This window comes from Pantherophis guttatus, chromosome 2 (genome assembly GCF_059756535.1).
Source record: "Pantherophis guttatus breed Tessera chromosome 2, ASM5975653v1, whole genome shotgun sequence".
NCBI lineage: Eukaryota > Metazoa > Chordata > Lepidosauria > Squamata > Colubridae > Pantherophis > Pantherophis guttatus.
This window is the reverse complement of record NC_142064.1, coordinates 98,674,835-98,696,623: the sequence shown is the minus strand read 5'-3', so window position 1 is coordinate 98,696,623 and position 21,789 is coordinate 98,674,835. Positions and strand designations below refer to the sequence as shown.

General features: G+C 38.4%; 1 protein-coding gene across 2 annotated transcripts in view; it reads left to right on the top strand.

Moving 5' to 3' along the window:
* Window positions 1-21,789, top strand: part of B4GALT1 (beta-1,4-galactosyltransferase 1) — a 63,214-nt gene that overhangs the window by 2,098 nt on the left and 39,327 nt on the right. The window contains exon 1 of one of the 2 annotated variants that reach the window (XM_034410826.3): window positions 5,977-6,031. The exons of the other annotated variant lie outside the window; for it this stretch is intronic. Within the exon in view, the coding sequence (XP_034266717.1) occupies window positions 5,992-6,031 (40 nt within the window). The 5' untranslated portion in view covers window positions 5,977-5,991. Of the gene's footprint in view, window positions 1-5,976; window positions 6,032-21,789 lie in introns of those variants that run through there. 2 annotated transcript variants of the gene reach the window in all.

Sequence of the window (21,789 nt, the reverse complement as noted above, 5' to 3'; positions counted from 1 at the left end):
GCGCCGCGGCCGAGCGCGGGAGCAGAGAAGTTTCTCGCACGGCCCGGAGCGCGTTGCCTTCCCGCGTTCAGCTAAAACTTCGCTTTGCAGATGGGCAAACTTCGTGATAAGGAGAAGGAGAGCTGATCGACTCCACTTGGTCCATTCCCCTTTGCTCCGATGTCTCTTTTACATAGGGCGTCTCTCCCTAAAGTCGAGACGGGGCTTATTTCTGAGTAGCTGTTAACTCTTATTATGCCCAATTGTTCAGCGGGAAATCTGTCTGAGTACACAGATGAAGAGAGGATAATGGGATGAGGACATGAATTCTGAGCCAACACGGCATGTATAAAATGGTTTTTTCTGTTGTAATCATCCTCTTCCTGCTCAGTTAATTTCGCCTACCTACCTTCCAGGGTTAACTTTGTTTATAGTAGTAGATTGATCCGGTGGAAAAGTTCCAAAATGCTGCCCTGAACTTTCTGGCAAAGGGGATGTCAGATGATGAATCATGTGTGCCACGTTGCTGAAGGTGGAGGAACTCCCCCCACCCCCTAGATAAGGTGGATTTGTTCTGATGGATTGCTGGAAATGAGTTGCGACTGGACCTTTTGCGACTGGACCTTTTGCGTCTTATCTGAGGGCAGCTTTCTTTGGCAAGTGTGTCCAAAGTGATCTAAAATAACAGGTTCTGTCAGATGAGGGACCTGCCCCTGTTCTTTGGAGTGATTTTGCCTCTGGTCTAGTGAATTTGTAGGCCGTGCCACGCCAACTTTATGGATACAATACAGATCCCTGCTCTCTGTGACAATGGATTGACTCCGTTTTGTTCTTGATAGCTTTATTTTTTATTTCCATTTTATTCGATTGCAAATTACAAATATTTTTTAATTTGCAATTCAAAATTAATTGTAAATCAAAAATTGCTTAGAAATGAATTGGCACCATTATCTCAGGGGATTCTCACTCCCTTTAGCTAAAGGTTCATTTCCTTCTGTTTGACTTTACAATGGTCTTTTTTTTTAAAAAAAGAACCAGTTTCAAAGAAAAGTTGGTGTTTATGAATGGAAATTTTTTGGGGGGGGGAATCTCTTAACTTTCAACTTTTAAAAGTAAGTTTGTAGTTTTGTAGAGGTCTAACAAATGTCACATCATTTGTATGAGCTACAATACTGTCCTAATTTTCTATTAATAAAACCATTTCTGTACAATCCCCATTAAACCATACTTTCTGAAATTCCTTTAAAACCTAGATTTGTTCCACATCATGAAAGCATTTAGCTGTTTCTTTTTGTTAAAAGATATTTTATCCCATTATGTTCTTAACATTTTTGTATGGTGGTGTCCGTGAAGGTAAGAAGTCCAGTTAAAACATAGTTTGGGAAAGATGATGTTAAACAACAGTGAGAGACTGTAAAGCATATTGCAAACTGCATTGAAGATTACGTCAGGTCAGAACTGTGTCTCTCTTAACTCAGTGTTAGTGACTTCCCTTTGAGAAATAAGCTTCAAAGCTGCCATGCTGAGGGAGGGGGAGAAAAGCTTAAATTTTTTTTGTAAGGAAAATAATGGGTTTTAATTTTTTTCTTACAGCAGATATCTGGGTTATGTTTGGCAGTTTTGTGCATCTTTTCATAATCAATAATCGGAGGGGGAAAAGAACATCTCTGCAATGAGAAATGAGAAATTCTTTTAGGATACATCTGGAGAGCACCAGATTAGGAAAAGTTTGAAACTTAGGATAGCTTTGAAGTAGAAATCAGTTTTGTATGTTTAAGATGATAAAAGCCACTTCCAGTAAATCATTTTACTAAATAACAGGATAACAGAGTTGGAAGGGGCCTTGGAGGTCTTTTAGTCCAATCCCCTGCTCAAGCAGGAGGCCTTATACCATTTCAGACAAATAGCTGTCCAGATTTCTTTTTGAAAGCTTCCAATGATGAAGCACTCACAACTTCTGAAGGCAAGTTCCATTGGTTTATTGTTCTCACTGTCAGGAAATTTCTCCTTAGTTCTAGGTTGCTTCTCTCCTTGATTGGTTTCCAACCATTGCTTCTAGTCTTCTGATGTTTTACGTGCAATAGGTTGACCCCCTCTTCTTTGTGGCAGCCCCTCAAATATTGGAACACTGCTATCATGTTACCCCTAGTTCTTCTTTTCACTAGATTAGACATATCTAATTCCTGCAACCGCTCTTTATATATTTTAGCCTCCAACTTCCTAACCATCTTTGTTGTTCTTCTCTGCACTCTTTCCAGAGTCTTAACATCTTTTTTTTAAAAAAAGTTTTTTATTTTGTAAAGATTAAAAACAAGACACAAACATGCAACATTTATATACATATCACTTTTCCCTACAGCTACTTCGAAGTGATCCTTTCTTACTATTAACATCTTTTTTATATTGTGGTGACCAAAAGTCAATGCAGTGTTCCAAGTATATGCCAAGTATGTTTCAAGTATATCCAAGTATACTATATTTCCCTTTTCTTTTTGTTTAAATGAGATAACATGCTTCCATTTCTATATGCTTAGTTTTCGCTCTTTTTCTCTCATTGGAGAAAAAAAAGAAACCTTTTAGAAAGAGAACTTCTGTGTCTTATCCTAAACTGCTCTGACTTGTTCATTTGATTGCTTTGAAATATTGATAGCTTATTTCACAACCGTGAGGCACTCTGAATTGAATGTCATACAGTATTAAATGTCCAGAGCAGTGGAACAGCAGTGCTTACGTTGCATTGCTTTATTTACAAAGCTATGCCCTAGTTTTGGTAAATAACTAAAAATGAACAATATTAATATACAGTATTACAATATTACAGTTCAATCTGCATCCTTAACAGAATGTTGCATTTAGAATGTTGATTTATGAAGAATTGTTGCATGAGCTGGGCATGTCTAGTCTATTGAAGAGAACGATTAGGGGTGGCATGATAGTCTTCCAATATCTAAGAGGCTGCCACAAAGAAGAGAGAGTCAACCTATTCTTCAAAGAACCTGAAGGCAGGACAAGGAACAATGAATGGAAACTCTAGAACTAAGAAGAAATTTCCTGACAGTGAGAACAATTAATCAGTGGAATGGCTTGCCTTCAGAAGTTATGGGTACTCCATCACTGGAGGTTTTAACAAAAAGATTGGACAGCTATTGGTCTGACATGGTAGGGGCTCCTGCTTGAGCAGGAAGTTAGACTAGAAGACTTCCAAGATTCCTTCCAACTGTTATTTTGTTATTCTATCACTATTTCTCAGAACAGAAAAAGGAAACTTAGACTACATTCTAGAAGACATTCTGTTAATCTGTCTTCTAGAATGTTATCTTTTTGCTGATGTTTTGGATTCTCATTAGTGGTTAATGGGAAGGCATTGTAGCTAATGTAATTAAAAGTATATGAAGGTTGCCTAATCCTTTCCATTTTCTATCTGTACAAGTACAGTCTTACCTCACCATGTGCCCTCTTGATATGTGAATTTCAAGTTTCATCATTCTCAGCAAAGCAAATGCGAGTTTGAAGATTTTTGGCGTTGAAGCCCAGCTCTCTGGAGGCCACCAAAGCTACCCAAATATTGGGATTCAGTTGAGCTTGATGATAGCTCTCTCTTAATAGTCCAGTCTTTGAGTTTGATCTTGTTCTTTTTAAAAAAAAAAAAAAAACCCTGCTTCTTCCCCACTCATCCATCTGTAATCCATTTACTCTAATAACCAAGACCATAATTAGCACCTCCTTTCCTGCCCATGTAGAACAAATATTACAATGAATGCCTGAAATCTTTCTTCCCAAGATAGGAATAGAATTATAGGAAATTAGTTATTTTGTAAAAAATAAATAAATAAATCCTTTGACTGTTACTTTGTTACAGCCATGTTTCTCTTTTATCCTTCTCCCTCCCTCCCTCCCTCCCTCTCTTTCAGAGAGAGAGCAAGCATGTATGTTACTTGATGATGTGGGGATTATAGTTCAAAATATGCTGCTTTGGGAATTTTGGATGTCAGAATTTAAATTTATCAGTGGGATTGGAAAGGCTGCTATATACCATTTTTAAAGCCAAATAGGATTCGCCCTAATTGGAAGCTCTGATTTTAAAGATTATATATGTCCAAAGTTTCAGTACTGTGTTTGTTTAAACAACCCAACCCAGCTATTTGTGAGGCAAATATAACATGGTCAAATGATAGCATTTAGAGTCACAGTCTGAATCTGTTATTCAGATTGTATAACAATATTATTTTGGTAAGATTGAGCATTTGATGGGTCAAAAATTGATAAATCGATCAGTCAAGTAATAAGAATTATTTAGAACAAGAAACTTTTTGTTTTGCATATTGTCTTGATATCCACTCAGAAATTAATCTCAGTTCTCAGGAAACAGCACAAACATTGGAGCCCGACCGCACAACCACACAGCTGTTTACTAAAAGTAAATCCCACTGAGTTTAGCAAAGCTTTATTCTGAAATTGAGGGTACAGAATTGCATTAATCCTTCAGAGGCTTACTTCTGAATAGACACAGATAGAATTGTGTTGTTACTTATTAGCAGGATTAATGGTTAGCAAACTTGTTTTTGTAGTTTAAAACCATATCTGAGAAGCAATTGAATAACCATTTTTTTAAAAAAATAATGCATTGAAAAGATTTAGCAGTGTTAGTTAAGGCTTCTGCAAATGTGATTAGTTATTTCTTAAATGTTTTTCTTCTTTTGCTTTTGTCTAAGATCTACATATGGTTTTGCTGTTATCAAAAGAAATTAGAACACAAAGAAAGCAAACTGTGGCCAGTTTAAGTGCAAGGAGACAATCAGCTTGTTGTCTCCATATCTTGATCCACCTGCCTTTCTGACAGACTTCATTGGTCAGCTGAGTGACCTATGGAAATGCTGAACAGTGAAGCTACGTAGCTCAGCCTTCAAGATGGAAACCCACCATACTTCACCGTGTCTGATTTTTCAAAGCACTGAAACACTGTCACTGAAATTATCCTTTTTTTAATGCAGTGAACATTTCTGGGTTACTAAGCTGTGAACTATGTACAGCTTGCTGTTGTTGGCACACCCTCCTATCACAGTATTTAAAACATATCTGGGGAACCTATTTTGACCTAAAATTGTTAAGAAGACTAAACATACCCTGTGACATACACATATAGTATGAAAATTAGACCAGAAACTACTCAAGCCTGATCAAGTTTAACACTGCTAATTAGTCTTGTGTTTCCCCTTCTGGAGAGATTGTTCCACTCAGCAGCTGCTAATATTATTGCTAATATAGAGGCTGCATGTTGCTAGCATGTTTAATGACCATTAAAATATCTTGTTTTCCATGCATTTATGGAATCTTATTTAAGACTGCTGACATAAGCACAGTTCACAGAGGTTGTGACAAAAATGTTCATGCATGTGTCAGATGGCCAAGAAATATAAGAAAACTATACTTTTAATAAATGAAATTAAAGAAAGATGTCTACATGCATAGCCTTTAATGCAAGTGTCTGATGATGAAAATGAAATTTTAGTCTTGCTATTTAGACTCACTGAATAATACAAAGTTCTAGATTGAATAGAATAACAGAATAACATACTTTAACCTGTGTGTGGCATCTTTCCTGATGCTTCCCGGTATGTTTATTGTGCATGCCGTCATCTGTGCTGTTTTTGTAAATAAATACTATAGAAACCTGCACAAATTTATTCATACCCATATTTATAGGTCTCTCAACTCCTTAAAGATTCTGGGTGTCTTACAAATAGATAAGAAAAACTAGATATGGAGGTAGAAATAAAAAGACATTTAGTTGACTAGAAAAACAATATACTAAACAATTTGGCAGATACAACAAATAGTACAAATGTAACAAAAGCCTCTCCTGAATCCCATGCCTGGGGGGGGGGGGTAACCATGTTTTTAACAATTTCCTAAACACCATGATGAATCTATGCAGGAAGGTTGTTACCGCGGGTCAATGCTGGAGCAGGTAGGAGCACTTCCTGGGTCCTGAGAGATGACACTGTTTAACTGATGGGATCCAGAGGGTACCCAACCTGCCTTATCATACCAGGTACACTAAAGCAGTTGGAAATTGGCAGTCCTTCATATAGCTATCCTTATGCCGTGAAAGGCTTTAGGATGATAGCCAGCATCTTGAAATTTTCACCTGGAAATCTCTTTATAATTCTCACTTTTATTTTAAATTTTTCAAAAGTAGTTTGTACATATTTTTGCCTTTCCTTGCAGCGAACGTATTCATTGATATGGCTCTCTTCTTGATTTGGACTTGTGATGTTTTTAGCAGCGAATGTTTATTCAGATGGCAACAATTATTATTTTGTGTGTTGCACAAAATCATGCTATTAGTGAGTTTTGGAAGACAGATAATCTGGGACAAATATGTAGTATGCAAAGAGCTCAGCCTCTTTTGTTCAACCAGATATCCTCGTAAACATAGAATGTTGTGGTCCATCAAGTCAGATGCCTGCAGGAATAAGTCCCTCAAATGTTGGTGACATTTGGCAACACTCTACCACAGTACAGTATGTGTTTCAAGTTTCCACTAAATATTTTTTTAAAATTCTTGGCTTCAGATCTTGGAAAAAACCAAAGAATTCTGGTTCGTAATGAAGCCATGAGCATTTGATTCCAAATGGCAGCATATTTTTAAGAAGAAACTATAGAAGCTGCTGAATATGTATCTCTTGAGGACACCAGAATGGCCCCTAAATAAATTAACATGCCTGCTTTTTCCTGTCTTTATGCCTCCCAGCTAATTATATTTTAGCATATCCAAAGTTGACCTTTTGATGATTATAATATTATTGCAAAAAGAGAGCTATGATAGAGTGCCTGCATGGCACAACTCTGTGTAGCAAATACGGTGATCCTTGTTTAATGACCACTTGGCACCATTGTAAGTGACTTAGAATTCTGGGAGTTGAAGTCCACACATATCAAAATTGCTGATGTTCAGAAACAGTGCTTTATACATTGCCGCTATGTATGTAATATTGGAAGAACTAGCAATTTTAATGCAGGAAAGTGAATATGAATTAAAGGTACTGTGTTTCCCTGAAAATAAGACCTGGTCTTGCATTTTGGGGGCCCCCAAAATAAGCATTAGGGCTTATTTTCAGGGAAACATGATATCAGAGAAACCTAGAGAGACTAACTCCTCTAGGAGGAGAGACCTAGAAATAATGCAAGATTTCAAATTCTCAGGCATGTGTTGGATGGCCAACTTAACCAAAACTTCAAGATCCCTAAAATTCTTACTGACTGCTTCTCTTTCAAGAAGGTTAAAATAGAGACAATGGGATCAGTTCTCCTAGATCTGATCCTAATCAATAGGAATGAGCTGATTGAAGAGACTAAAGCAGTGGGTGCCTTGGACCCAACTAATTTGTGTTTCAAGGTTTTATAGAAAGGGAAATAGGAGCATAGTCATACATGGTATGCTTTTTCTTCAGAAGCATCAACTTAACCAGTCTTCCTGCGTGGTCCTAAAATCACTGAAAAAAAAAGTGCTGGTTTGGCAATGTTATAAGTAAGGCAAAAACAAAAGAAAGGTGTCACTGCTTAGAGAAGATGGCAGAATGGTTACAAGTGATGGGGAGACAGCAGAGCTTATCAGTTCCTGTTCTGCTTTGGTTTCCCCACTCCTAAAGGGAATTGTGTTGCAATGGGCCAAAGCAGAACAGCTGACAAAAAGAGGAAGTAACATGTCAAGTCATGTTGAACTAACTCAGTCTCCATTTTTGACACAATGGCCACTATTTCACCATGATATTTTTTTTTTTAATTTGATTTATATGCCGCCCTTCTCCGAAGACTCAGGGCAGCTTACAATGTGCTCAGCAATAGCCTTCATCCTTTTGTATATTTATACAAAGTCAGCTTATTGCCCCCACAACTGGGTCCTCAATTTACCTACCTTAGAAAGGATGGAAGGCTGAGTCAACCTTGAGCCTTGGCGAGATTCGAACCCTGCAGTAATTGCAGGCAGCTGGTCTTAATAACCAGCTTATTAACAAGGTGCCTTAAACCCCTGTACTACCAAGGCTCTTATCCCTGAATAAAGCATTTAATGAAGTCTCCTATGAAATCCTAATAAAGAAGAGGGCAAAATATAGCCTGGATTGTGCTACCATTACATAGATACAGTATTGGTTATACTGTCATACCCAAAGAGTGCTTATCAGTGCCTCCAAATCAAGCTGGAAGGAAGTGAGAGGTGACATACTACAGGCTCTGTCCTAGGCTATGGACTGTCCAAAATATTTATCAGTGACTTGGAAAAGGGGTTGGAAAATATTACTAAATTTGCAGGCAGCACAAAGATTTAGAAAGGGAACAATTCTGTGTTCAACAGACCATGTCTATAGTATTACGTTCAGTTTTAGGGAACACTTTGCAAGCTGGAATCTGACCAGAGGAGAGTAGTCAAGATGATAAAGAATCTGGAAGGAAAAAGAAAACTTGAGAAGTGGTTAGAGGAGTTTGTTCTATTTAACTTGGACAGGAGAAGACTGCAAGGAGATTATAGCTATTTTCAAGTAGAAGACAAGGCAGACTTGTTCCAAATTGTTCCACAACTAGGAAATGGATGCATATTTCAGTTGAGTATCAGGAAAATGTCCTAATGATAAGAACTGCTCTATAAAGGAATAGGAGACTTCCTCAGGAGATTGTGTACTCTTTGCTGGAGATGTTTCTGTAGAAGCTCAGCGGTTATCTGCTGGGATGGCTGCTGCAATAGCAGATTCCTGCAACAGGCAGGAGGGTTGGACTAATTAAATAAACCCTCAATGCTTGCCTTTTTTATTTATATTATTTATCATTACTTCCCTTGCCATGTTTGCCTTTTATTTAGGATTCTCTGTAGCTTAAATTTTTTTTAAAAAAAAATCACATCTGTGTTATATATACATGTATTCTTCTGTTTCTGCTATTTGAAGAAACATGGGAACATGTAAACAAATCACAAAAGTTCCGTACTGACAGAGTAGTTGAAGAAAGTGATAGTTTGGAACGGGTTTCCGGTGACGTCATCTTGCAAGCAAGACAGACATGGAGGTCGCTCCTGCCTTGATCTTGCAAACTTCTTAATCTGGGCGGCTTTTGTATCAGCGGCTGCTGCGGAGAGACAGCCGCAAGCGGAGAGGAGCAACAGCGCGTGTGGAAGTGGTGATCCTGCACGCGTCGGCGTATTTCTCCTGTCACAGGTTAGGAAGAAGGTGCCAGTCATGGCAGCCTCAAAATGGTGATTGTTCCTTATTGGAAGGGAAACCTGATCGCGGCGGGCAAGGACTCCCTCTTTAGGATTCTTTTGATCCTTTTGATTCCCCTATTCTGAGTGAGCGTGGTGGCAGAAAAGGAGTTAAAGAGTTAATTCAAGTGCCACTTTTTTTTATTGGAGCTAAACTGGGGAAAGCAGCTGTTTGTTTTGCTATCTCACAAATTTTTTGGCCACTGCTGAGCTGAGTTGAGACTGAAAAGAGAACTGTGTCTGACTGTCTGAAAATTGTTGGTGTGGGTTCCTCCCCCTGCTACTGTATGGCGACTACTCTTCTCTGGGAGGATCAGGAATTGTAGACTGAATGGACTCTTTCCTTCCGGGATTATTCTTTTCTGCTTGATCATCACTGACTTTACAGAACAACACTCTGCTGCCTCCCAGTGGCGAACTCAAAAGATTCAAAATTACAGTATCTGCTGAACTCTTAGAGGTGGAGAGATTTGAATACAACTTTACAGACAGATCTGCTTCTACATTGAGAATAAATTTTGTCTAGCTGAATGAAATTAACCCCCATTGATTATGGACTACACGGATTTATACTGACCTGAGCGTTTTGGATATATAATTTGCCTCTGGAGTTGGCTAGCCTAAAGTTGATTGGCCAGTTAATTTTGAAAATTTCATTTAAGCAGAATTGACTAATATAACTGGCATAATTAAATTCAAAAGTGTTGGACGTAACCTTACAGACAAGATGTCTAGTGCAATAATTGTGACAAATGCAAAAGCCAGGAAAAAAGTTTTGACACTCCCAGTGACTGCCTCTCCGGCTACATCTATATCTTCACCCTCATCATCTAAATCTTTGGACGATTTAGTTACTGCGGGGAAAACCCCTACTTTATGAAGTCTCCAGGGTATGTTACAGGCAATGTACAAGGTGATGACAAGGAATCAGGAAGGTATCTCCAAGAACTTAGAAGACTTGACATTAGACCTCAAGGGGGAACCGGGAGCTGTTAGAAGTGATATTAAAACGCTGAATGAGAGACTGGAGGGTGTTCAGGGGACGATGATGCAGCAGGAAAGTAAGGTACAAGAGGTAGAGAAGAGGGTGGGGCAGTATGAAGAGAGATTGGAAGGGAATGAGAGGGAGCAGATCTCGGTGAACAGAGCTCTGGAGGAAGAGATTATCTTCCTCGAGATGGAAAGGTCAGCTTTTTACCTAAGGATACAGAATGTTGTGGAGGAAAGAGGGGAACCACTAAGAGACATAGTGGCAGTTATTCTGGTTGGTATCCTGGACATAGGTAAAGAAAATGTTTTGAGAGATATAGATGATGTCTTTCGTGTCCACACAAGTTATGCTAGGAGACAGGGGCTTCCAAAAGACATTCATGTCAGGCTTTCTAAGAAGGCCCTTAGGGAGGAAGCGGTTCTGAAGGCAAGAGAAAAAAACGATAAAATTCAAAGACAGACAATTAATAGTTTTGAAACAACTTCCCAGACGGGTGCAGAAATTGTGGCGAAATTATCATTTTTTAACTGCCCAGTTAAGAAAACATAAAATACTTTATAGATGACTTCTGTCTGAAGGATTACAATTTACGTGGGCAGATAAAAAGATGAAGATTGATAATCTTAGAGATGCCAGAGATTTCCTTAGTAGACATCTTAAGTCTTTAGAACCTGATGTGGGGGAAGAATCAGAGAGCAAGAGTGGGGAAGAATCATTAGAAAAGGAAGAGAGAGGGGAACCAGAATAGCTAGGCAGGAAGAAGAAAGGAAGAGGATAGGTAGAGGTAGGAGCTGAAGGATTGAGTCAGAGAGAAACAAGACAAACAAGGAAGAAACTCCAGGCAAAGGGTAAGTAGAAGTAGAAGAGGGGAGAAGAGATGGGGGAGGAGATCCGTTTGATGTCAGTTAATATTAATGGGCTGAATGGTCCGAATAAGAGAAAAAAGATTTTCAACAAATTGGTAAAAGCAGGTCTGAACATAATATGCCTTCAGGAAGTGCACGTGAAAAGAGATCATTTACACATACTAAACTGTACTAAATTGGACAATTTATATACATCTCTGGCGGAAACAAAAAAAAGAGGCGTAGTAATTTATGTTCAAAAGCATATAAATTCCAGATTAATTTTCGCAGACGATGAAGGGAGATTATTAATGATTGAAGTAGAAATTTGTAAAAAAAAATGTTTATTGGTTTGTATCTATGCACCTAACGGGAACCAGAAAGGTTTTTTCCAAAGTCTTTATAATAAATTGACAGATTATGACTACTCACATATCTGCTTAATGGGGGATTTTAATGCCATTGCCGATAAAGACAAAGATTATATTCCTGGAAACAGGAAACGGGGAGAAGGAAAGAGAACAGTAAAAAAAGGATTGCCACCTGTCTGCCACCAAATACAGGAGGAATTTGGACTTAGGGATATATGGAGGGAAAAACATTCGGAAGGAAGGCAGTATACATACTTCTCCTCCAGGACTCATCTTGGTCGTGGATAGATGTGGCCTGGATATTGGGGGAGCTACAGCAGGGAGTACAGAAGGCCGAGATAGGTGTTAATGAGTGGGCAGATCACAATCCGCTTTAGATTACTTGGGGAAGTTTGAAAACAAGGCCTAGATGGAGAATAGATGAGAGGGTTTTTAAAGATGAGCAGTTTTTAATTTATGCAAAGAAGGAGATGGAATTTTTCTTCCAGGAAAATAATACTGAGGACACAAATTTCCCGACTATATGGGATACAGCTAAAGCAGTATTTTGGGGCTTAGTGATAAACTATATAGCTGGGAAACGAAAGAAGGATAAGGCTAAAAGGGATAAGCTATTAGGGGACTTGGCAAAAAGTGAGGCTGCGTTGCAACAGGATCCAAACAGCAGAGAATTAGGTATGAATTTGAAAATGGTGCATCATTAAATCAATATTAGACCAGGAAGACCTAGAAAAGAAAATTAGATGGTTGAAACAGAGACACTTCGAAAGTGCAAACAAACCGAGAAGGTGGCTTACTTGTCGATTAAAAAAAGAGAAGGAAAGAAGTAGAATTCACAACTTGAAAGATGATAATGGTGATTGGATTGTAGAGGAAGAGGGGAAGAAAAGAGTAGTGCAGGAATTTTTCACTGATCTATATAGAAAGGAAGACAGCCCGAGGATGAAATAAATATTTAGAAGAGTCTGATTTACCGAAAATCCCAGATATGTCCAGAGAAATATTGGATAGAGAAATTACGGAAGGGGAAATTGAAAGGGTCTTAGGGAAACAAAAAACAGGGAAGACCCCCGGTACGGATGGTCTTCCGATGGAATGTTATAAGGCACTATGGGAAGTTTTAGGCCCTCATATGGTAGAATTATTTAATGGGGCAATTCAGGAGGGACTGATTCCGAATTCCTGGACAGAAGCACTAATAACTCTCCTGCCGAAGGAAGGTAATGATTTATCCCTCATCCAGAACTACAGACAGATTTCACTCCTCAATGCAGATTATAAACTATTTGTGGGGGTATTGGCAGACAGACTAAAAGGATTTTTGGGCCAATTTATCCACGAAGACCAAAACAGTTTTTTACCTTGTAGGCAAATCAGAGACAATATGAGAATAATCTAGAATAATCTAGAATATTATGAAGTTCACTTTGATAAACAGTTGGCTTTGGTCTTCGTGGATGCACAAAAGGCTTTTGATCGTGTGAGCTGGTGGTTTTTACTAGGTTTGTTACATCGTATGCAATTTGGGGAGAATTTTACTCGGGAAATCCGTGCAATCTATTCGAAACAGTCTGCCAAAATTTTGATTAATGGGGATACATCTGAGAAAATTTGTATTGAGAAAGATATTAGACAGGGATGCCCGCTTTCTCCGCTTCTATTTATTTTAACATTGGAACAGCTATTGAGAGAAATTAGGTGAAATTCGGGAATAAAAGGATTACATATCAAGAACCAGCAGTATAAGATACAAGCATATGCTGATGACCTTGTGTTTGTATTGGAAGACCCTTTTATATCGGGTCCGAAGTTAACTTACGAATTAGAAAGATATGGAGCTGTGGCGGGCCTAAAAATAAATAAGGAAAAAACCAAGGTCTTGATTAAAAATTTGACAATAAATCAGGGGAAGGAAATAGAATCGAATTTGGGATTCCAAATTGTAAAAAAGATACGGTATTTAGGCATTCTACTATCTGCTAAGCGTTCAACAATTAAGGAGGATAATTATTTGAAACTTCTCAGACAAACGGAACAAGACTTAGAGAAGTGGAAGAAACTGCAGGTCTCTCTGTTAGATAGGATTGCGATCATAAAATCTTATATTCTCCCAAAATGGATTTACTTATTTTACACAGCCCCAGCCAGATTGGACAATAAATTTTTTAAACAATTAAATCAATGTGTTCTCAAATATATTTGGCAGAATAAAAAACCTAGAATTAAACTTAAAATGCTCCAAGAGGTGAAGGGTAGAGAGGGATTCGGTTTGCCTAAATGGGAGTATTATTACCAGGCTGCAAATTTAGTTTGGGTGAGGGACTGGATCTAGTTGAGAAGGAGATGGCTGTTGGTTCTGGAAGGTTCGGGGCTGCAGCAGGGTTGGCATTTTTTCTTTGGCAAGAGAGGGCAAAAAAACACACATGCTTTGCAGGTCATTATTTGAGGAACACTTTAATCGAAACGTGGAGGAAAATAAAGACAAATTTTATTCTTTGACCCCCTCATGGCTGGTCCCGCCAGAAGCCATGACATACACCCCGCTAAACATCTACCTTATTGCGAGCTGCTTGATAGTCAAGGCTGTTTAAAAACAAGAACCGAACTAGCTCTGCAGGGAATGGAAGTGGACTGGTGGGCTTATGCTCAAATAAACTCCAAATATAAAAAAGATAAGGAGCAAGGAGGTATTGATAGGACCCTGCAGGAGCTAGATAAGATTATATTAGGGAAGGAGGAAAAAATGTTAGCTAAGATATACAACTTTTTAATAACTCGTTGGATAGGCAACGAGATCATCAAAGACTCGATGATTGCCTAGGGGAGGAATATTGGCCACTCAATTGATTTGGTGAAATGGGAAGAAATTTGGACTAGACAATTGAAATTCTTGATGGCAATTACCTATAAGGAGAACCTGTACAAGATGGTATACAGGTGGCACCTCCCTCCCGCCTGACTATCCAAAATGTTTCCTGGACTCTCCCCAAACTGCTGGAAGAGTGGAGAGTTAGGTACCTATTTCCATGTATGGTGGACTTGTCCTAGAGTAACTGAATTTATTCAGAGGTGGTTGTTAGAAATTACTGGTTACAAACTACAACTGAAACCTGAATTTTACTTATTAAACATCAGGCCAGATAAAATAGGTACTAGCAAATGGTATTTGATTGTTTATATTACAACTGCGGCTAGAATATGCCTCGCCCAAAACTGGAAGGGTAAAGATATACCGTCTGAAGATATGATTATAGGGGAAATCATGGAATGTGCAGAAGCCGATAGGCTAACTAAACTTTTAAGAGACCAAAAAGACTCTGCATATTTCCAATGTTGGGACCTTTGGTACGTTTGGTTAGACAATAGAATAAAAAGTGGACAATGCTAGATTAGACTTTTATTTTCTATCTGTTTATTTAGATTGAATGTTATGTATTGTGAAATGTTCTCACCGTGATCTGTTTGTCGATAAATCTTCTGTTTGTACTTTCTTAAAGAAATAAAATTATTTTAAAAAAAGAAGAAGAAGAAGAAAGTGATAGTTTGCTTGAACAGTGTTTTTTCCAACTTAGTAAATTTAAGAAATGTGGATTTCAACCTGCTGCTTGGGCAATTTTGGGAGTTGAAATCCATGCAGCTTAAAGTTGCCAAATTTGAAAAATACTGCTCCAGCAGCTACTTGTAAGGTGATATCTGTTGTTTATATTAAGTTGCCTTATCGGTAAGAGGGGCAACATACACTTTTCATAAATTATGTTATACTGTCAAGATTCTTCTTGGGCAAATGGTATAAAAAAGAAACAAGTAGAAAAATGGATCCTAGTCCCATGACATAAAGCTAGAGAAGTCTTAGCTGAGAGCAATTTAGATATGAACAGAGGGCTGTGGATCAGCTTCCCTATAAGAAAAAGTTGTGATATTTGGGCTCTTTAGCATTGAAAGAAGGTGAATGATAGGAGATACAATTAAGCTGTACAAAACTCACATACTGTGGATAAAATAGGTAAGGAAACACTATGTTCTCCTTCCCAAAATACTAGAAATAGAGTTTGGCTGTTCCCTAAATGGAATATGAAATAGACTTCTTATCTTAGCCTTTCTCCAACATATCCAGAAGATGCCAGGTTGTGGAAGGCAGTGCTATGTAAACCTTTCTCTTGTTATGCTAGATTCTATATAATAACAGTTTGTAGTTCAAATTTGCTAGAACATTTATACTTGAGAAAACATCTGATGGAATTCAAAGACTTCAGGTCTTTGAATTCCATCAGATTCTATCAGACTTCAGGTTTTTGAATTTTTATATGTGATAATAATTTCACGTGATGTCTCAGTGTCTGGAGGCCGTACGGATCTGGATGGGGAGAAACAGGCTCAAGCTCAACCCATCCAAGACCGAGTGGCTGTGGCTCCCGGCGTCCCGATATAGTCAGTTGGTGCCATCTCTGACTATTGGGGGTGAGTCGCTGGCCTCCACGGAGAGGGCTCGCAACTTGGGTGTCCTCCTGGATGCGCAGCTGTCTTTAGAAGAACATGTGACGGCCGTGGCCAGGGGGGCTTTTTATCAGGTTCGCCTGATTCGCCAGTTGCGTCCCTTTCTGGATCGGGATTCCATGCGCACGGTCACTCATGCTCTCGTCGCTTCCCGCCTGGACTACTGTAATGCTCTCTACATGGGCTCCCCTTGAAGAGCACCCGGAGGCTCCAACTGGTCCAGAATGCGGCCATGCGGGTGATTAGGGGAGCGTCATGGTACTCCCATGTAACACCTCTCCTGCGTGAGCTGCACTGGGTCCCGGTGGTCCTCCGGGTACGATTCAAGGTGTTGGTGACCACCTTTAGAGCGCTCCATGGCTTAGGACCTGGTTACTTACGAGACCGCCTTCTGCCACCGAGAGCCTCCCATCAGCCAGTACACTCCCACAGAGAGGGGCTCCTCCGGGTGCTGTCGGTCAAACAATGTCGACTGGCGGCCCCCAGGGGGAGAGCTTTCTCTGTGGGAGCACCTGCCCTCTGGAACAAGCTCCTCCCGGAGATACGGACAATTCCGGATCTACATACTTTCCGTCGGGCCCTCAAAACTTTTTTATTTCATCAAGCCGGGCTGGCCTAACTCTCCAATGGTGTAATTTTAATTTGAATTTTAAATGGGGGATTTTAACTGTTGGGCCAAATTGTTTAATATATTTTAAAATTGTTTTTAAATTTTGTATGCTATGTTTTTTATCTATGGCTGTTCATAGCCCTGAGTCCTTCGGGAGAAGGGCGGTATATAAATTTAAATATTAAATTAAATTAAATTAAAATAATTTCAAAAATTGAGGTCCCGGGACTTTAACCTGCTTGTCTACTAGCACTGTAACTAGCAATTTCTGTGGAAGAATTCAGACAATCATATCTTCACTTAATGAATCATGATGGTGAGTGAGCCTTTGGATTCCATTATGTACCATCTTCATTCCTATTTTGTAAGTACACCAGGAATTTTCCCATCAAAATATGACTTTCTTGGAAAATGTGGATCATGGCTTCTGAATTTGCTGAGGTAGATTGTCTGTCTGCCTATCTATCATGTTTATATTTCATTGGACCCAGATGACATCCAGTGATTTATACCATAACAATAAAAATGTGGTAAGAAATAAAACAAAGCATGTTTGGAAAAAAATGATAAAAAATATTTTAATTTTTTAGCTGTTTTAGATAAAAATGTTGCTCATACCTTTCATCCTTTTGGTTTTTTGAATTGCAGCCCACCTACATCATTCCTGTCCATTAGGCTCATTGTTTGTGACTGATGAGAACTGTAGCCCAACTCATCTAGACAGAACTATATTGGGTGTTTATTCACTTGATTTTCTGGAGGAACTGCATGTGTCACAAGATAAAAAAGCACAAAAAAGCTTTGCATGGATGTCAGCATTTATCTGACCAAATATTGCTTGGGTAGCATTTACATTTTTTCATTTGGAAATGCAAAACAGGAAGAGAGATTATTTGGTGGAGGGAAGAGAGAAGAGGACTATAGGAGAAAATTTTTCTTTTATTATGAGGAAAATGAGGTTGGGTTAGGGTTAACCCCTATACTTATTACCCTTAATCAAGCAGGCTGAGTAACAGACTGTTTTATGATAAATTGAACAGAAGCAGCGATCAAAATTAAAAGAGTGACTAACACTACCAGAAAAATAGTTAAGCAACTATTTTGAATTATTCAAAGCAATTTTTCATTTCCTGTTTTCTCTGAAGAGAACAGGTGTGCACTATTTGGCAAAAGATCACTCTAGAATTATTCCAGGCCTTTGTACTTTTTTTGGAGGGGGCGGTAAATTCTTTGGAATAAACACATTTGAGTAACATAACCTTTTAATGGGGAATTAGTAGTCTCTATTCTGGAAAATGATTCACATTAAGCCATGACACTGATGTGATCATTTTACAGCAGAAGTGAAGCCTGTAGGGTGAACTTCAGGGGAAAAAACTTAGCTGTTTTCTAGCCAAGTACAGGAGTACTTGTGAGAACTTGGAGCACATTTTCATTAGATCAACCTCAGATAATATTTTACTTGGCTAAGAGTAAGAGGTATATAAAAGTGATTCAGACATTTTTACTTCATATTTGAAAGTTGTTGGAGTCTTCAGTTTTGCATCTATTCTTTTCACATTTAAAAATTCTGATACCTTTGCCCTGAGCTGTTTGGATATGTTAGACTAGCAAGTTTAATTAAAAAACTGACAGTTATTCATTTCCTGCAGAAAATCGGGGTAGTAACTGTATGAATAAGAATAATCACATGTGGAAATTCCTTCCTAGTTATGGTTGTAGGGTGGCCCTTTGAAGCCCCGCGGCAAGAGTTTAAACAGTTTTTTTCCTTCTAGCCAATCAGCGAATAGATTGGGGGCGGGGCCAAATAAAAGGTAAGAATAATGCGGGGGGGGAGGGAGGGCCCAGCTGGTTCAGTGATGGTTCTGGTTCAGTGATGTCATATCGTTACCACTACCGGCTCGGCCGAACCGGGAAGAACCTACCACTGGGTGGAATATATAAAATCTTGTGTATAGGAGCATGACATAATGTAATATTTATACTGGTAGTCCTTGACTTACGATCATTCATCTAATGGTAATTCAAAGTTCTGACAGCCTGAGAAAAATTGACATGACCCATCCTTGAAGTTACGACTTTGCAATCATGTGATTTTAATTCAGGTGCTTGGAAACCAGCTTGTATTTATGATGGCTACAGTGTCTTGCAAAAATGTGATTGTGATTTACAGTCTTCCCAGCCAACTTTCGACAAGCAATGTCAACTAGGGAACTCACATTTGCTTAATAACCAGGGTAAAAATAGTTGTAAAACCAGATCTAGTCATGTGATAACTTGCTTAATGACTGCATTGCTTAACGACAAAAATGCTGGTCCCAATTGTGGTAGTAAGTCAAGGACTATCTGTATATCTGTCTCTTAGAGGCTAAGGAAAGGTGGACTCTAATATACTACTAAACAGAAGCATCACTGATGGAAAACTTCACGTTTTTCTCCTCTAGTTTGATGAGGAAACTAAGATTCCATGGTTAAAGTTCTGAAAAGCTGGTTAAATAGCAATTTACCTACTTGAGGGTAAGCACCATTCAAATTCTCTGATTTTAATTCTTAAGTATGCACACATAATCCTCAATTTACAAACACAATTGAGCCCAAAGTTTCCATTGCTAAGCAAATTGTTAAATGAGTTTTGCCCTATTTTACAACCCTTCTCACCATAGTTGTTAGGTGAAACACTGTAGCTGTTAAATTAGTAACATGATTGATAAGTGAATCTGGCTTCTCCATTGTCTTTGCTTGTGAGAAGGTCGCAAAAGGTGATCACATGATCCCCGGACTCTGCTACTGTCATGAACATATGCCAGTTGTCAAGTGTCCAAATTCTGATCACATGACCATTGGGATTTACAATGATTGTAAATGGTTATAAGTCATTTTTTAGTGCCATTGTAACTTCAAATGGTACAAAATTAATAGTTGTAAGTCAAGGACTCCCTGTACATAGTTGGGCTGTAAATGTTAAATGTATAGTTGGGCTGTGACCAAATATACTTTTCCTAGCTGTTTGTGTACCTATACCCATAAACATAGGTGGATATTTAACATAATAAAAATTGTCATATTTACTTCCTTTTTAGATTTAGCTATAAATTTGAAAATGTTGTAAATAAAAAGAAAGGAAAACAGTTTGAAGAATGAAGCTTCCAAGATGAAGATGACTGGAGAAAGATGCCAAGATCTTTGAAAACCTTGATCTTCCAATAACTTTTGAAAGTTATTAATTTTTCATGTTTTGGGAGTGGTTAGCATGCTGCTTGTTGAATACAATCATCCTGATTTTCACATGGTTGATTGCTAGTATTTCAGAAAGACAGAACAATGCTAATGAATGGAGGTTTGTGTAGCATTACTTGGGAAAGAAACACAAGATCACAAGACCATCAGCAGAATGGCAGACTGGAGCTTGGTATAATGACTGAAAAATGAGTAAAATTTGGCTTTAGTAAGAGTTTCAAAAAAATTGTTGACATAAAAAATAAATAATAAAAACACCAGCATATACCCCTGTTTAGCTCTCTCAGAACTTGGAATAGGATTGTTCATTATTTGAGTACAGAATCAGTATTGTACCCGTGTTTCCCTAAAAATAAGACCAGGTCTTATATTAATTTTTGCTCCAAAACACACATTAGGGCTTATTTTCTTGTTAGGTCTTATTTTCAGGGAAATACGGTACTATCTGACTGGCAATCTTAACTGGGGCTTATTTTGGGGATAGGGCTTATATTACGAGCATCTGAAAAAATGCTAGGGCTTATTTTCTGTTTAGGTCTTATTTTCAGGGAAACACAGTAGAATATTCATGTAACCTCATAAGTAATTGTAGGAGCCAGTGAAAGTTAAACTGCTAGCTTTTTCCACAACCTCTCATGAAGGATCGAATCAAATGCTGCTTTCAGATCTTTGAAAGAAGTATAAAGAGTATATCTAGGAGCATACTGGATACAGAGGTAATGCAAAGTGATACATTGATCAGCAAAAGGAAAACCTGTCCTAAAACCGGTTTGCTTCATTACTAAAAAAAATTATTGGACTATCTCATCAGTAAATGTATTAAAAAAATGCTTAGCATATAATGTGCCAAGTATACATAAGTTTATAGGATGGTAGTTACTTGAATTGTTTTTACAGCATCACTCTTAATAGAAATTGAGCAAAGTGTGACAGGGGATCTGCTACTGTTCTTGAAGAAGGTCCAGGTTTCAACTGAAGATGGGGAGAGAAGGGTGTAATGAATTAGGAGAATCAGCCATTTTGACAGCTTGAGGTTGAAGAAGCAGATTCTTTACTGCTTTTTCAGTGGCAGTAGGAGTTGGTGTCAGATTACTTAGATCAGCTTTGAGATGTAAAATAGTGATTAAACCTTCTTTTAAGTTGTTCAGGCTTTCTGTAATAGTGGTGTGTTTCCTACTTGGCAGCTATGAAAAATGTCTACCATCTCTGACAAATAGGACTCATTTGGAAAATCTGCTCCTGGAGCCTGGTGGATCCAATTGTTTCCAGAAAGCACTTACGGAACTCTGAGTTATGTAGTGGGCAGCTCTGCCCAATGCTTGGTGAGCCATTGGCAGCAGGAAAGAGATAAAAGAGCTGAATGAGATATTCCTGAGAAATAACTTTCTGCTGATCAATCCCTGTTGATCTCTTGGTGAGGATTTTCAAAAAGTTAGGCAGCCAAAACAATCCCTAGAGAGAGAGAGATGCCTTTATTTTTCTTCCTTACTAAGTCTAGCAACTCTTTTGAAGATAACTAAGCCCCTATTGAGAGTCAGTTTGGTGTGATAGTTAAGGCATCAGGCTAGAATGCAGGAGACCATGAGTTCTAGTTCTTCCTTGGACACAAGACCAACTGAGTGACCTTTGGCCAGTTGCTTTTTCTCATTCCTAGGAAAGAGTCAATGGTAAGTCACTTCTGAAAAACCTTGCTAAGAAAACTGGAGGGACGTGTCCAGGTAGTCTCTGAGAATTGACACAGTTGAATGGAAAAAAAATAAATAAATCCCCTATTATATTAGGAAAAAGCAAGATACAATACTTGGTCTGGTCACCATAGCCAATTTTACACAGCCCTTTGCTGATAAGGCTACTGAAATTGGCTAGAATCTTTGACTTTAGCTTAGTTATTCCCAAACTTGAGAAAAATTGGATGGAGGCTGATCTGGAGATTATAGGAATTGTATGTAGTCTCAACCATTTGGAGAATAGAAGACAGATAGGATGTTGCTAGAGTTTGAAGCAGTCTC